Source organism: Anoplophora glabripennis, unplaced genomic scaffold (genome assembly GCF_000390285.2).
Source record: "Anoplophora glabripennis isolate ALB-LARVAE unplaced genomic scaffold, Agla_2.0 scaffold1440, whole genome shotgun sequence".
Taxonomy (NCBI): Eukaryota; Metazoa; Arthropoda; class Insecta; order Coleoptera; family Cerambycidae; genus Anoplophora; species Anoplophora glabripennis.
This window is the reverse complement of record NW_019417518.1, coordinates 39,653-55,421: the sequence shown is the minus strand read 5'-3', so window position 1 is coordinate 55,421 and position 15,769 is coordinate 39,653. Positions and strand designations below refer to the sequence as shown.

Genomic DNA, 15,769 nt, shown 5'->3' with positions numbered 1-15,769 from the left:
AGACAAATCTAAATACAAACATTCAGACACTTACTTAATTAAAATTTGACTATCTATAACACTGGAAATCTGCAATTGTTCAAAATTGTACTTCTCGTCTGTAGCATGTTGATCTACAATAAATAAATCATTATTTAATTTAGTTATTATGAATCCTAAATTGAACTGCCCTATAACGTCCATTTTTTTAAAGTCATATTTTGCAATTTGTTTCTGTAGTTCATCTTCAGCTGATTTGTTGCTTTCTGGTACAATTTCAGATCTAAAGCGGATCTTAATGTTTTTATTTTCTTCCATTTTTGGCTTATTAAGAACTGCTTTAATATCATCAATGGTGATATTCAACGGTATAAATTTTTGTATAGTGTCATGTGGGGGTTGGTCAAGACAAATACTGACATCATCGATGCTATCTTCAGAATTGTTTTCTTTTTTTATTGTATGGAAATCGACGATATTCTCGGAATTTTTGTCTGGTGATAGTTTGCAAGCAATATCAATTAACATGCGTAATTGTTTATCACAGTCCTTTTCTATCTCATCAAGAACTTCGGGACTATTTTTAACCAGCATCGATTTTAAGCTACTAGTAGTAATACTTTCTTCAGTTTTTGTTCTTTTTTTAAATCTGTCCAAGATACTTCCCTTTTTAACTGGGCCATCTGAAATACTTCTTTTTATGCCTCTTTCTAATGTTTTTCCTGATGAAATTATATGTGAAACGTCTAAGTTTTGCATTTTGAAAGTAGAAGGAAATGACTTAAAAACTTTTATTAAAGATGCCTTTACAGTCGCTAATAATATTTTTTCATTTTCAAGAAAAATTTGTCTTTTATCTGGCGTCACATTTACATCTACTAACGATGATTTAGTTATAATGTTTAAAAAAACAAATGGGTATTGATTGACGTTATACTGTTTATAAATTTCGTTGACTAATTTCATTAACCTCGTAGGTTCGCAAGGCCTAGAATTGATAAAATAAAATTGCCTGTCTGTAGAACTGCGTCCATTTCCATGACTAACACTGGAAATTAAAAACTCAAAAGTAAATGGAATTTCTTCGCCAGTTTTAAGATTAATTCCATAATCGTTTAATATATCATTATCTGGTATCGTAATTTCTATATCTACCAGACTTGAAATTTGCTTAGCTCCGAATATGTTGATAATATTTTCTCTAACATTTTTATGCCCCTCTGTGGCAACAACTGTATTCTTCAAACCTTTATCAGAGACATTAGTACAGCAAAACCTAAAAGTTATTGTAATCATTATACAGTGTGTCCCGCTGCAATATCCGGAAGAGGGAAAAAGTTTTTTATTTGTGAGTACGACAAAAAGTCACTCTTTGTAAAAACTCTTGCTTTTTCCAAAATGGTCAAAACTGTTAAAATATTTGTCATTTTTTATACAGGCTGGTCAGTATTTAGAAAAATATTGTTAGTCGCAAAGAGTAAAGTACCATTGTTTTTTACAATATCGAAAAATATCAGGAATGTCATTTAGGATCCACAGATTAAAATTAAAAAAAAAATTTTTAATAATGCGGGCAGCTAATTTGTATGTACCACTTTATTTGATATTTGCAAAATTTATTCAATAATCAATTTGTTGCCTCCAATTTCTGCACAAATTTCGTATTTCGTATAGAGGAATATTAGCAATTGTTTCTCTTATTCTGTTTTTTAAAGTGTCCACATTATTACCAAGCGATTTAGCATAAACTTTTTATTTTAGATTGTCCCACAAATAAAAGTACATTATTGTCAGATCAGGACTTCTAGGAGGCCATGGAACAGGACTTAATCGTCCTATCCATCGATCTTTAAAATGTTGGTTCAACCATTCTCTAACCATAATTATAGAATGAGATGGATGACCAACTTGTTGAAAATAAGCCCTGTCTCGGTGTGCTAATGGTATATCGTTTAGGTAGTTTAAGAAAAACGTACTTAGTAACTGCAAATAAGAATGCTGGTTCAAGTTTCCCTCTACAAAATAGGGTCCAACTATTCCAAAATCAGCCGGACCTCCTTGGTTTAATAATCATCTAAGAGTTATGCGTGAACAACTTAACTTTTTTATTATGATATACAAAAAAAAACATGTTCAGAAAATAAATTGAGGAGAAATATCTATCGCATGCAGTACAAATCTGAAATAAAAAGAGTTAAGTGTAAGGCAAATGAGAAACTGTTAAAAAATGCTAATAACCCTAATAAGTGTATGTGGGATATTATAAACAAGCAAAGAAAAAAAGTAATGTTACCAAAAATAAGTCCAACCGTAACGGATATATTTAATGAATATTTTACGACAGCGGCTGCAAAGGATTTGGAAGCCCGTAAACTATGTTCTCAGAAAGATCCTCTAAATCCATACTTTAATTTTGATTATAACAAATTACCCAATAATACTTTTAAATTTTCTGAGGTAACGTACATTGAAGTAAGAGACATTATTACAAACCTTAAAAGTAAAGCTACTAAAGATATATATGGCTTAAGTGTGAAAATCATAAAAATTATAAAGAATCTCATAGTGTATCCATTAACTAAACTAATAAATGAATGTATTTTTCAAGTAATATTTCCTAATATACTAAAGGTGGCAGTAGTTTCACCAATATTCAAAAAAGGTAACCTTGATGACCCAGCAAATTATCGAGCGATATCGGTGCTTCCAGTTCTCTCAAAAATATTAGAAAAATGTTTGTGCAATAGACTGACTACGTATTTTGAGTCAAATAAACTCCTCACAGAATGTCAACATGGTTTTCGAAAGAATCATGATACTGGCCTTTGTAAATAACGTTCTAGACGCATATGAAAATCTTGAATTCTGTGATACTATATTCTTGGACTTAAGTAGGGCTTTTGACTCTGTGTCACATGACATCTTAGTTGAGAAGTTGGGAAAATATAGACTTGGTACCACCATTTCTATCAGATCTAAAGATATAATTGATGTAGAGACTCGAAAAAATGAAGCTCAATCAGGAGCAGAAAAGTGATTTGCTTGTAACAATCTTATATGTAACAGAAATAAAACACAACGAATGATGCTTACGCTGCGTGATTATGATGTTTCCGGTGATGAAGTACCCGCTGTAAAATTCTTGGGTGTCCTTTTGGATCCCCATCTGAGGTGGAATATCCACATAGATGGGATTTGTAAAAAACTGAGTAGTGGTGTATTTGTTGTTCGTAATCTCTCAGGTTCTGTGTCCACTAGTGTATTGAGATCTGCCTACTTCTCCTTGTGCCATTCAATTATGAGTTATGCAATAATAGTTTGGGGTCATGCCATAGATTTTGATAAAGTATTTGCAATTCAAAGAAAATTAATTAGAACCATAGCTGGACTGGGTTATATGGATGATTGTAAAAATGCATTCATCACATATCAAATATTAACTTTACCCTCATTGTATATTTTGGAATGCCTGACATACGTTAAATCAAACTTAGACAGCTGTCCCACCTATGCAAACCAACACAGTTACGATACAAGAAACAAAGATAATATAATAACTCCATACTATAGGCTAAATAAAACACAAAACACCCCAAATTATCTGGCAATTTTGATGTATAATCGGTTACTATCACAAATTAAATATATTAAATGTAATGTCCTTTAAGAATACGGTGAAGAGGTTTCTCCTGGGGCAGGCATTTTACCACTATAGGGAATTCTTGTCATGTAACGATTTACACTTTATAAGCTGAGCATGATTATATGTGATCTAGAGTTTGTTTTTGTGTGACGTCTGTTATATTTTGTGATGCGCAAATGTATGTGCTTGTCACTGTTATACATTTAAATTAGTTTTAAGTATTTTTAGTGCTTTTATTCTGACTTGTGTAAGTACTTGTTACAGTAACTAACACCAATAAACTATTATTATTATAAAAAAAAATATAAGAAACACCAAACGTTAACTTTTTTGAATACTGTCATCTACAATTAATCCGAAAATTAGAATTTTCCGAAGCCCAGTATCTACAATTTTGAGAGCTAACTATTCCATTCGTGGAAAAAGTCGCCTCATCCGAAAAAATAATATAGTGGGAAAAGTTTCTGTTTTCGAGATGGTGCTCACCCACCCATAAACAAAATTTCAACCTTTTAGAATCATCCTCTTCTTCTAGTGTATGGACAAACTTTAGTTTATAAGGATGTATTTTATTTTTTTTAACAATCTTTGTAAACGAGACTTACTAACGTTTCCAATTTCTGAAGCTCTTTTTCTTAAAGATGTCTTTGGGGCATTTCTTATTGATTGCATCACTAATTTCAGAACATTTTCTTCTTCGTTAACCGTTGTTACCCTTTTCTTTTTTAATACAGAACCAGTGCTTTTAAATTTTTATACAATCCGTTTTATAGTTTTATCTGTGACTATTATGTCAGGCCATTTCTCATTAAATCGTTTTTGAACTGCCACGAATGATATTTCTTCACCCAAACCATAGCACTGAACAATAAATACTTTTTGTTCGAGAGTGAGCATTGTAATCTCAAATAAAATATTACCTAATTAATCACGAAGTGACTTTGACAGAAGATAGTAAACATTATTTATTTGATTGTTATAGCCACAGCATCCGTCATTTTAAACTCCTCTATTATAGCATGCACAATCAGGTGCCCGCCTTGTTTAATAAAAAAAATTCCACAGAAATTAGTGAAACCTCAAATTTTTAATCCTCTATGGATCCTAAATAATATCCCTGATAATATTTTTCTAAATACTGTATAATACCCTGTATAAAAAAAAAAACAAATATTTTAAGTTTTGACCGTTTTGCAATAAGCAGGAGTAACTTTTTGTCATAAACCCACAAATAAAAACCTTTCCCCTCTTCCGGACATTACAGCGGGACATGCTGTATACATACACACAATAATTTTTATTAAAATAAAGTTTTTTAGAAGAAAACTTTATAAACCATGTTATAATAATAGTTACTCTGTAAAATATATAGAACGATTCATAACTTATCAAAAAAAAAATTGATCTTTGCAAGTACTATAGTGTCAAAAATAAAGAACAAAGGGTCACTTTGAAAATAATATAAAAATATTTGTTATTTCAATGCCACTGGAATTTCGACCTGTAATACCTGACCCAGCCCAATGCACGTTCAGTCAATCGTCACATACAAAAAGTTGAAAGAATTTAAACAAGTATTTTATTTCAGTGAATTCAATTATTGCTTTTATTTCTGCTATTAGTTCTTACTATTGGTTAATATTTAAAATAAATATTTGTATTTCAATCAAGGAAAATATGAGGTGTGGTTATAAAATAACAAGGCTGCTACTGTAATAATTTTTATTTTAAATTTACATGTACTTAATTATTGTCCCCTTCAATCTCTGTCCCTACAAAGCTCCATGCAAATTTTCGATTGGTCAAAACAATGAAAGTCTTTGTGAACTTGTTCATGATGTGAGCTTTTCCTTAGACAGCTTCAATGGTCTGAAATCTTGTTCCTTTTAATGCAGATTTGACCTTGGGAAACAGATGTCACATAGTGTCAGGTCAGGCGGATAAGGCAGATGGTCTAACACTGGAATGTTATACTTGGCTAGAACTTCTTGACAGACAATGTATTGTGAGCTTGTGAGTAGTCCTCATGAAGAACCTATGACTTCTTTTCCACAATTAGGGTCTTTTTTTTATTTTTTCACAGAGTTTAGCAAGGACCTTGAGGTAGTAATGTTGATTAACAATTTGATCTTCAGGAATCCAGTGAAGGTACACAATCATATCAAAAAAATAATCATCATTGCTTTGAATTTTGATTTGTTCATTCGAACTTGTTTAGCTCTTGGCGAATTTGCGCTCTTAACGCTTTGTTTCTGGAAACATAAGTGAAGAACCAATATTCATTCCATATTATCACTCTTTCCAAGAAGTTTGGGTTATTTTCAATGTCATTTAAAGTGTCACTACAAATATTTTCCCGAGCTTCTTTTCGTTCGATTGTGAGAATTTTCGGCACCACTTTCGCACAAATTTTTTGCAATTTCACATTCTCATGTAAAGTCTGCCTTATGCATTATTTGTCAATTCCTACAGTTTCAGCAATAGCAGCAATAGTTAACCGATGGATCAGATTAGCCATTTTTTCAATATTTTTATCTGTTTTTGATGTGGCGTGTCATGTTCAACATCTTCTCGGCCATCTTGAAAACACTTAAATCGCTCAAAAACCCACGCACGTGATAAACATTCATTGCCATATACTCTTAATAAAAGATAAGTTTCAGTAGCGGTTTTCGTAAAATTTCATATGAAATTTCACGAAAATTCGTAGTTCTATTACGACACTTATCATTTTTCCAGTAGAACAAAAAATAGATCTTGTACAAATGAAGGCCACGGCCAAACTAGTATGCCGCGGTAAAGGCGGCATTCGAAAGACGAGGCTTCACTTTCTTAGATGCAATTGTATAGCCAAATGATACGACAACTATAAATACTACCTTCAAAATAAAGCGTTTTTATCCCTTCTCACGACCATCTTCAATAAGAAAAATGATTTAGTAGTACTTTTTTTTGATACTTACTTTATTCCTTTTGAAACCAAGCAATAAGCATAAAGCAGCTGGCACATTTTATTAAATTCCCTTTTTAAATTTTTAAGGAAGTCTTTTCGTCTAACGGGCAATGTAGAGAATAACTTATTTAACATAACAGTTGTCCCGTTCTCTCTGGCTGTGGTAACCTTATTTGTAATTGTTCCATTTTTATCGTATGTAATTTTAGTTGCTAACTCTGCCGTGGAATGTTTTGTCACAATAGTTAAATCGGACAAGGCACAAAGAGAACTTAGTGCTTCTCCTCTAAAACCAAGAGTTCCAATGTTTACCAAGTCATTAAATTCTCTGATTTTTGATGTATAATGCTTCAAAGCTAAAACATATAGTATGATTTACAGACGATCGTTTAGTATAACTTTGGGAATATGATTTAGAATTATTTATATATTAATTTGTATTTAAACCATTGCAATAAGCAGTAACATTTATTTGGTATCAGTGTAATATAAATTTTTCTACTCATAAACCATAGTAAGGATTTTATCATGGCTTAGATGGAATGAAAGTTAATTTCTTCTCTGTTAAGCCGAAAATACTGTTTTCACCTTAACAGACAAAAATGAAAATGTCAATATTTAAAAAACTCAAATGAAGTGACATTTTATTTAACATATGTCATTTCATATAAAGCGCTCCGTTATTTAAGGTTACACTAGCTTGTCCAGCAGGGGGGTAAAAAAATTACTAAAAAAAAAGGTTAAAAAAACAGAATTTAAAAAAATTAATTATTAATAATACTTGTTTCTAAAGGTCAAAAGAAGCCTTTGTACAAATATGACCTCTACTCAAAGTTACACTCTGTATATACAGTATGTACAGATTTGAACCGGAATACCAGTGAAGAATTTTACAGGGTGGGGCGATTTTAATGTCAATTTTTTTTCAGAGTGAGGAGTGTATAGACACACGTATGGGACATATTTCTAAGGAGATAATGTTATCTCGTGGCATGCTATGATTTTTTTAATAATGATGTTTTTGGAAATTCGTATTAGGGAGTTTTTTATTAGAAATTTGACAACACTGCGTTATTCAGCACCATTTAAAATCGAAATACCCAAAATTTCATTAATTTATGTTGTTGCATGTTTTTTTTATAGAGCCTCAAAGTGCCCAAAACTGAAAATTCTTATTTTATATACAATTTAAAAAGGTCTTGTTAAGAAAGAAAAAACAATATGAGTACCATTACATTTTAAAATTAGGTAATTTCTCTAGACAATTTTTATAACTCGGAAAGAAATTTATTTTCTTGTTTCATTAGGGATGCTACAAAAAACAAATAATATTGTGAAATGTCAAATCATGATATCTATTAGAACGCTTTAATTACGGCTTTTTTTTGTGAGAAATATTTTGCTAGTAAAATAAAAATGGACTTAAGTATTAACGAAAAAGTGCAAATAATTGGACTAACAGGCAGAAATGATCGAAGTTACAGAGAAGTAGTTAGAATTTTTAATGCTGAAAATCCAAACCGACAAATATCAATTTTTACTGTATCATGAATAAATCAAGTTTGATCTCAGTGGTACATGTAAGTTCTAATTTGTAGTATTTTTTAACCTGTTAAAATTTTCTTTAGGTAATATTTCATCTACGGTAAAAAGAGGTCCAGGACATCAAGCAAAAAGGGAGATGCTGTAATTGAATATTTCCGAAATAATCCTACAAATAGTTTATCTGATACAGTTGGAAATTGGCCCAGACAATTGCCATCGGGGACTTTAACGCGAAGTCCCCCATATGGCACAGCGGGACAACGATCACAAGAGATCGCGTCCTGCTGAATTACCAAGACAGACACGACGACTTGACGATACTCGGACCGACAGAACCGACACATTACGGACCCGTAGGACGCCCCGACGTTATCGACATTGCCCTCTTAAAATCTATACCGTTAAATGCCCAAATATCCACCCAATACGAAGGGTCTTCCGCCCACAATCCAATATTTCTGGATCTCTCTTGAGACTGACATTAAAAACGCCCTGACTCAGACTACGACGGAGACTATTGTCCCCCGACTGACAAACCCTCGGGGCACCCTCCCCGATGACATAAAAAACTTAATACGTGACAGACGACGTGCGAAACGGCTTGCCACCCGCACCCGACTCCCCCGACACAGACATGACTTAAACGTACTTAACAGACGGGTGAAGGCGGCTCTGGATGAACTGGCCCAGGATAACTGGGCTAGGCACCTGGAGTCGCTGGATCCACAAGACAACAGCCTCTGGAAAACGCAGAGGGCCCTGCGACAGACCGCTCGCCGTAAAATTCCTCCAATCCACGGTAGTGTGGGGGTGGTTTACACGAACCAGGAAAAGGCCGAGGCTTTCGCCGATAGCCTGGAACTGCAGTGTAGACTGCCTCAGCTGCCCGACGAAGACGAGGAATTCGAGATAGTGGCTGAGCGCGCGGCCCGACGCGTCGACAGAGAGCCAGACAATGACATAATCCCCCCCGCAACACCTGACGAACTAAGACTGACAATACGCAGACTTAAAAACAGAAAAGCCCCCGGACCCGACAATATACATAACACGACACTTAAACGACTACCACACAAGGGCCTCATGGCCCTACTAAACATAACAAACGCGACACTCAGACTAAGACACTTCCCTACCCGCTGGAAAACAGCAAACATAATCCTTATCCCAAAACCCAACAAAGATCACACCATCCCATCCAACTACCGGCCCATTAGCCTGCTCCCGGCTATGAGCAAAGTGGTAGAAAAAATTATCCTAACCCGTCTAAGAACCCACTCCCAAGAACTGCAAGTCATTCCAGACGAGCAGTTCGCCTTCCGACCCAATCACTCCACTGAACTCCAAATCCTTCGCCTTACCGAGCACATCACGGCGGCCTTCAACAGGGGACAGTACACTGGTGCTGTCTTCCTGGACGTCGCAAAGGCCTTCGATACGGTTTGGCATGAAGGCCTACTGATGAAAATGCTCACCAACCAATATCCCATATCCTTTACCAAACTCATAAAATCCTACCTACACCACCGAAAATTCCGCATCCAAATCCAAGATTCCCTTTCCACCACCCGTCCCATGGAGGCCGGTGTCCCCCAGGGCACCGTCCTGTCCCCACACCTATACACCATTTACAACTCCGACATCCCACATCCCCCCAACACCAACATATACTTATACGCCGACGACCTGACAATCACATCCCAATCCGTAGATCCTAGATATTCCGTCTCCCTCCTCCAAAACTCCTTAGACCAACTTGAAACCTGGTGCAACAGGTGGAAAGTCAAAATTAATCCCAACAAAAGTTCGGCTATCCTTTTTACCAAACGAAAAATCCCACAAAACCTTGACAGACTGACACTATCCCAGGAACCCATCTCCTGGAATCGACAAACACGATACCTGGGCGTGACGATGGACCAGCGTCTCACGTGGAAACCGCACATCGTGGAGACGGTGGCGCGAGCGAAGACCACCAGGGCTAGGCTCTATCCCTTACTCAAAGGTGGAAACACCCTCAGTTTAAGGAATAAGCGAACGCTTATCAAGGTGGTACTTCAACCGCAGCTAACCTACGCCTCCACGGCGTGGGGTCACGCGGCAAAAAGCCACTTAAAGTCATTACAGGCTGTGGAAAACATAGCCCTCCGCACGGCCACCGACGCGCCCTGGTACGTAAGAAACACTGACATATTACGAGACTTACAATACACAAACGCTACACAGACAATAAGACAAAACGCGGAGAAACGATTTGACGTAGCCGCTAGACATGACAATCCCCTCCTCAGGCAAGCCGTTGACTACGTACCCGACGTGACCGACAAACACAAAAGACCTAGACACCAACTTTTTGACCCTGGGTGACCACCCCAATGACCCCCCCCCTGCCCGCTAACCTTTTCTGTTTCAGAGACAGCCAGGATCAAGAAACGAAGACAACGACACACACACACACACACACACACACCCCCCATACCCTCCTTAACCCTCCCCTCCCGCGCTAGCCTAAGGGCCACCTTAGCAAAGCGCATCCCAGGCTGCATAGCCGCACTACCCTACCCAACCATACCACACATAAACATGACACTACCCCCGGGGTTTACACAGACGAGCCGGCGAAGCAAGAAGAGCGCCAGAAGAAAGGGCCCTAGCCGGCGGGGCCCAGCCAGGACAAAAGGAGGTCCCACAAAGCGCCTACACCGGCCGCATTTGCGGTCGGGGTAGACGACGGATGGGGCCCACCTACGAAGGCTGTCCAGGCCTACACGAGATGAGGCAGGATAAAGAGGGATAATCCCCCTCGATCCCAAATCATTGAGGCCAATTTCTAGCCATGGAATAATGGCCGAGTTGGAAATTTACCCAATATGAGTAATATGACAGTTTGGAATCATTTAAAGAAAAGAAATATTAGGCCATTTAAAGTCAAATATCTGCACACGTTAGAAGCAGGTGATGCAGAAAAGAGGTTGGAGTTCTGTCTCTGGACACAAGAAAACTATTTGCAAGATCGATATTTTTTAAAAAACATCGTTTAGACGGACGAAGCTACATTTTCTACTAACGGGATAGTAAGTTCACAAAATACTCGTTATTGGCCATCTGAAAACCCCCATTAACTGCAAAAGTCAGTACTCCCAGAAAATTAATGCTTTTTGTGGCAATTCTGGTCAAAGAGATTATACGGCCTGTTCTTTTTCAATGGAAATATTTTTCACACATTTCTGCGAACTTTTACGATTCACTTGACGATGTTCCTTTGCTTGAATGGCAAAATTCCATGCTACAGCTAGATGGTGCCCCTATCCACTGCACCAGACTTGTGACAGAATGGCTTCAAACACACTTTCCTAACAGATGGATAGGTAGACGCTCTAATTTAATAAACTGACCACCAAGAACACCTGATCTTACACCAGCAGATTTTTTTCTATGGGGACATTTGAAAAACATTGTGTATAGGAATCGATCACGTTATCTTCAAGGACTATGTGCTCGAATTACGGAAGCTTGTAATCAGATTAACGAAGAAACGTTATTAAACGTATCTAAACAAAATAAAAAAAGAATTGAAATGTATACAAGGTGGTTTAGTTGAAAAAGGAAATATTTGAATTTTTAATAGCATAATTTTGAATTTGAATATTTATTTAAAAACATTTTGGTGTTTCTTTCCAATTTTGTTTTCCTTGACTGGTATTAATTTGTGCAAGCACTATTAACTTGTTAATGGTAATTTGTATTGTTTTTTCTTTCTTAACGTGATATTTCATCCCTTTTAAATTGTATTTTATTGTTTTTACTCATTTCTAAAAGCCCTTCAAACTACAATAAGGATTTTCAGTTTTTGGGACTTTGGGGTTCTATAAAAAAAACATTTATGTAGTTGCACTACATAAATTAATGAAATTTTGGGTATTTGGATTTTAAATGGTGCTGAATAACGCAGTGTTGTCAAATTTCTAATAAAAAAATACCTAGTACGATTTTCCAAAACCATCATTAAAAAAATCATAGCAAGCCACGAGATAACATTATCTCCTTAACAATATGTCCCATACGTGTGTCTATGAACGCCCTACTCTGAAAAAAATTTACATTAAAATCGTCCCACCCTGTAAAATTCTACACTGGTATTCCGGATCAAATCTGTACACACTGTATATCAATCTAAGATAGTAATCCGAGACAATCAATTTTACTGTGTTTGTGCAAGAACAAAACGGATGTCTGCTTTCTGCGTTTCACTATTTCATGTTACACATTATTTTTCTTCAAGCAAACACTATTTCCGACAAGTTGACAATAAAAGAAATATAACATACTTAGCGCTTCAAAATCTTTTTCTAACACACCAGTACCATTATCAGATATTTCAATAAGGTCAGAACCATATTCTCTCAGATAAACATCTATTCTAGTACCCCCAGCATCTATTGAATTTTCTATCAACTCTTTCACTGCGATGGCTAGACTTAACACAACCTACAAAATAAAATAAAAAGTTAGTATTTTGTTATTTATAAACAAAATAAATAACTAAACAAATATATACTTACTTGACCAGAGCAAATCTTGTGAACAACTTCACGATTAATAGGTTTTATTAAATTACAGTTACTTTCTAATGTATTATCTACAGATGTTTTGATACTATTCTCCTCCAACATCTTATCAATCTGCTTGTGATTATTACTGAAATTTATTTTCCTTTCTCACTGTTTGTATGACAAATACTTAATACTCTGCTTGATACTAATTTGTAACCGTTAAAACACATTTTTTTTTTAAATAAGTACCAACGTTTTTGAGCTTGTTTATTGTTCTTCAGATGCTATAGCTGCAATAAACACATTTACTTTTAATTTCACTTTTTAAAGCAAAGCAAAAAAAAATACTGAAAAATCTATTATTGTAACATTTAAAATATTCAATGATAATGCCGCATGCATAACAAAAACAATCAAAAGCTGTCATACTGCTACAGAAAACCAGTTTAAATAGGTCCTGTTTACTGTTAACTATAGCAACAATTACCAATTTCAACAAAAACACGGGAAAAACGATATACAGGGTGTTTGGAAAAGTTGGTTCAAAATATAAGGAGGTGAAAGTAGAGCCAAAAATAGTAAAAAAAAGTTGCTATAAACATTGGTCCTTTGGAGCACCGTTACTGAGATATGGCCCTCCAAAGGAGTCTTATCATTTGGATATTTTTTAAAATAACTTTCTTTTAGATTAAGATAATGGAATCAAAATTGTAGGTAATAATCATACCATAAGGGTCTTTAACTATCATAAGTGTCATCAAAATCCGGTTACAAATAAGGATAGTTTTCTAACTATCCTTAACAGAAATTTTTCGATTTTTTTTATTCCTTTGAATTATCAACCAAATATTATTTTTTTTTTAACATTTTCACATAGTAGGCACCTTTCATGGTGACAATTTCGTTGTATTGATATTAACATCCGTGTGCTATCATTTAAATTCTTACGTTTCTTAGTTGTGATCTTTGTGCTTGACTTTCCACTTCATTAAATTTTTTTACAACCATGAACCATCATGCTTTTACTAACCGTGAATATGCCGATATGCATTTTATTTATGGTTTCTGTAATGGAAATAGTCTGGTGGCTCAAAAAGAGTATCGGCAATATTTCCCTGATGGAAGGCAACCTTCTGCAAAATGTTTGGAAAAATGTATGCAAGAACGATGGAATCAGGAGCCCTAACTCTAAGATGTGAATTTGGCCATCCAAGGAGGCGTAGGCATGATTTAGATGAATTAATTTTAGGATTTTTTTAACGTAATCCTACTGCGAGTGTAAGAAGAGCGTCTGCTCATAATGGTTCATGGTTGTAAAAAAAATCCAGTGAAATGCAAAGTCAAGCACAAAGATCATAAATAAGAAGATAAAGAAACGTAAAAATTTAAACGATTAGTATCATTACAACGAAACTGTCACCATGAAAGATGCCTACTATGTGAAAATGTTAATAAAGTTACTGTTCTGAGCCATGTATTACATAAAAAATTATTATTTCTGACTAAACTACGCAAAATTCGAGTAGGGTCATTTTTTCTTCAAAAAAGTCATTCATTAAAAAAAATATTAATTCCTTGATAATTCAAAGGAATAAAAAAATTCAAAAAATTTCTGTTAAGGGTAGTTAGAAAACTATCCTTATTTATAAACGATTTTGATGAAACTTATGATAGTTAAAGACCCTTATGGTATGATTATTACCTACTACCTACAATTTTCATTCCATTATCTTAATCAGAAAGAAAGTTATTTTAATATCCAAATGATGACTCCTTTGGAGAGCCATATATCAGTAACGGTGCCCCGGAAGACCAATGTTTAGAGCAAGTTTTTTTACTATTTTTGGCTCTACTTTCATCGCCTTAAATTTTGTACCAATTTTTCCAGTTGTCAGTTGAAGAAGTACCTTAAAAATAAAGCTGGGAGAAAAACTTCAATGTGAAGGTGTTAAAAGGAATATAAAATTGTTTTAGAAGTACTTGTTTATATAGGCAGTATGTAAACGCATTGAGGTATGCAAAATATTTATTGTAGTAATTACAATTTTTTACTTTCAACAGAACTTTAAGACAAGAAATTGTTAAAATTAAAGGTTTTAATTAAAAAACAAATAATGGATAACAGCTCTAAGACGATCTGGTGCACCTTGGACGTATTAAATGTTGGAAAAGAATTACTGAGTTCTAAGCATAAAATCAACAACTATATTCAATAATTTCTTAATACAGATGTTTGATCCACATAAAACTACATTTCTGAATATTTGAACCTACCGCATTAAAAATAACTTATTTTTATTTAGAATGTAACAGCAACGTTGCAATAGACTTTCAGGGCAAGAGTAACAATTTTTCTTAAAATAATTGCTAAGGAACCCATGATCCTTCAAAGATTGGACGGGAAACACGATTTTTTTTATAAACTACTCAAAAACTGTTGAATTGACTTCTCTTTCTTCTCTTTAGCACCATAATACCTTCGTTCGACAGTTGAAACTCCTTAAACAAGCCCTAACTTTGTTTTTACATGAGTAATGTGTAATTTTATACGAGTTTTACAATTTTGCATGAATGTAGTACGTATTATAGGTGAAACCTCAGTGTATCAATTTGAAGCCTTTTGATTGAATTGATTTAATTGAATTGTTAAAAAACTGTACTTCAAGTCTTGAACTTTTGAAAGAACTTAAGAGCTTTTAGAAATTGTTTCACCAAAAAATGTTACTTCAATTCTTTGGTTTGTTTTGATGAAAGGAATCTATCCCGAAATTTCGTCTCAACGTCGCTGTTACACTTATTTTGTGATTCACTTTTAAACGGAAAGCTTCTAAAAAACGTAGGTACATAGATATAATAAAAGTTAAAAAATTATATTACATTACCTTTTATATTAGTGTAAGGATAAGGAAACCAGTAACTTCTTAGATATAAATTTGGATATGGAAAATATTTCTATATAAATTTATTTTCATATTTTGGATTCAAGACTCAATTCATTCCATACAAACCAACAAATCTCTAGATAGAAACAAACTCATAAATTTCAAATAAGGACATAGACAAACTAATAAATAATAAATAATGTATTGTCTATGG

At 34.6% G+C, this 15,769-nt stretch overlaps 1 protein-coding gene across 2 annotated transcripts in view; it reads right to left on the bottom strand.

Annotated features, from left to right (window-relative positions):
- LOC108916388 (mismatch repair endonuclease PMS2) overlaps positions 1 to 15,769 on the bottom strand; it is a 21,431-nt gene extending 5,662 nt beyond the window's left edge. For both annotated transcript variants that reach the window (XM_018722631.2, XM_018722632.1), the window contains exons 1-5: positions 15,556 to 15,769; positions 12,683 to 12,963; positions 12,449 to 12,608; positions 6,586 to 6,931; positions 35 to 1,255 (exon numbers count right to left, since the gene is read on the bottom strand). In XM_018722631.2, the coding sequence (XP_018578147.1) occupies positions 35 to 1,255; positions 6,586 to 6,931; positions 12,449 to 12,608; positions 12,683 to 12,793 (1,838 nt within the window). In that variant the 5' untranslated portion in view covers positions 12,794 to 12,963; positions 15,556 to 15,769. The remainder of the gene's footprint in view (positions 1 to 34; positions 1,256 to 6,585; positions 6,932 to 12,448; positions 12,609 to 12,682; positions 12,964 to 15,555) is intronic.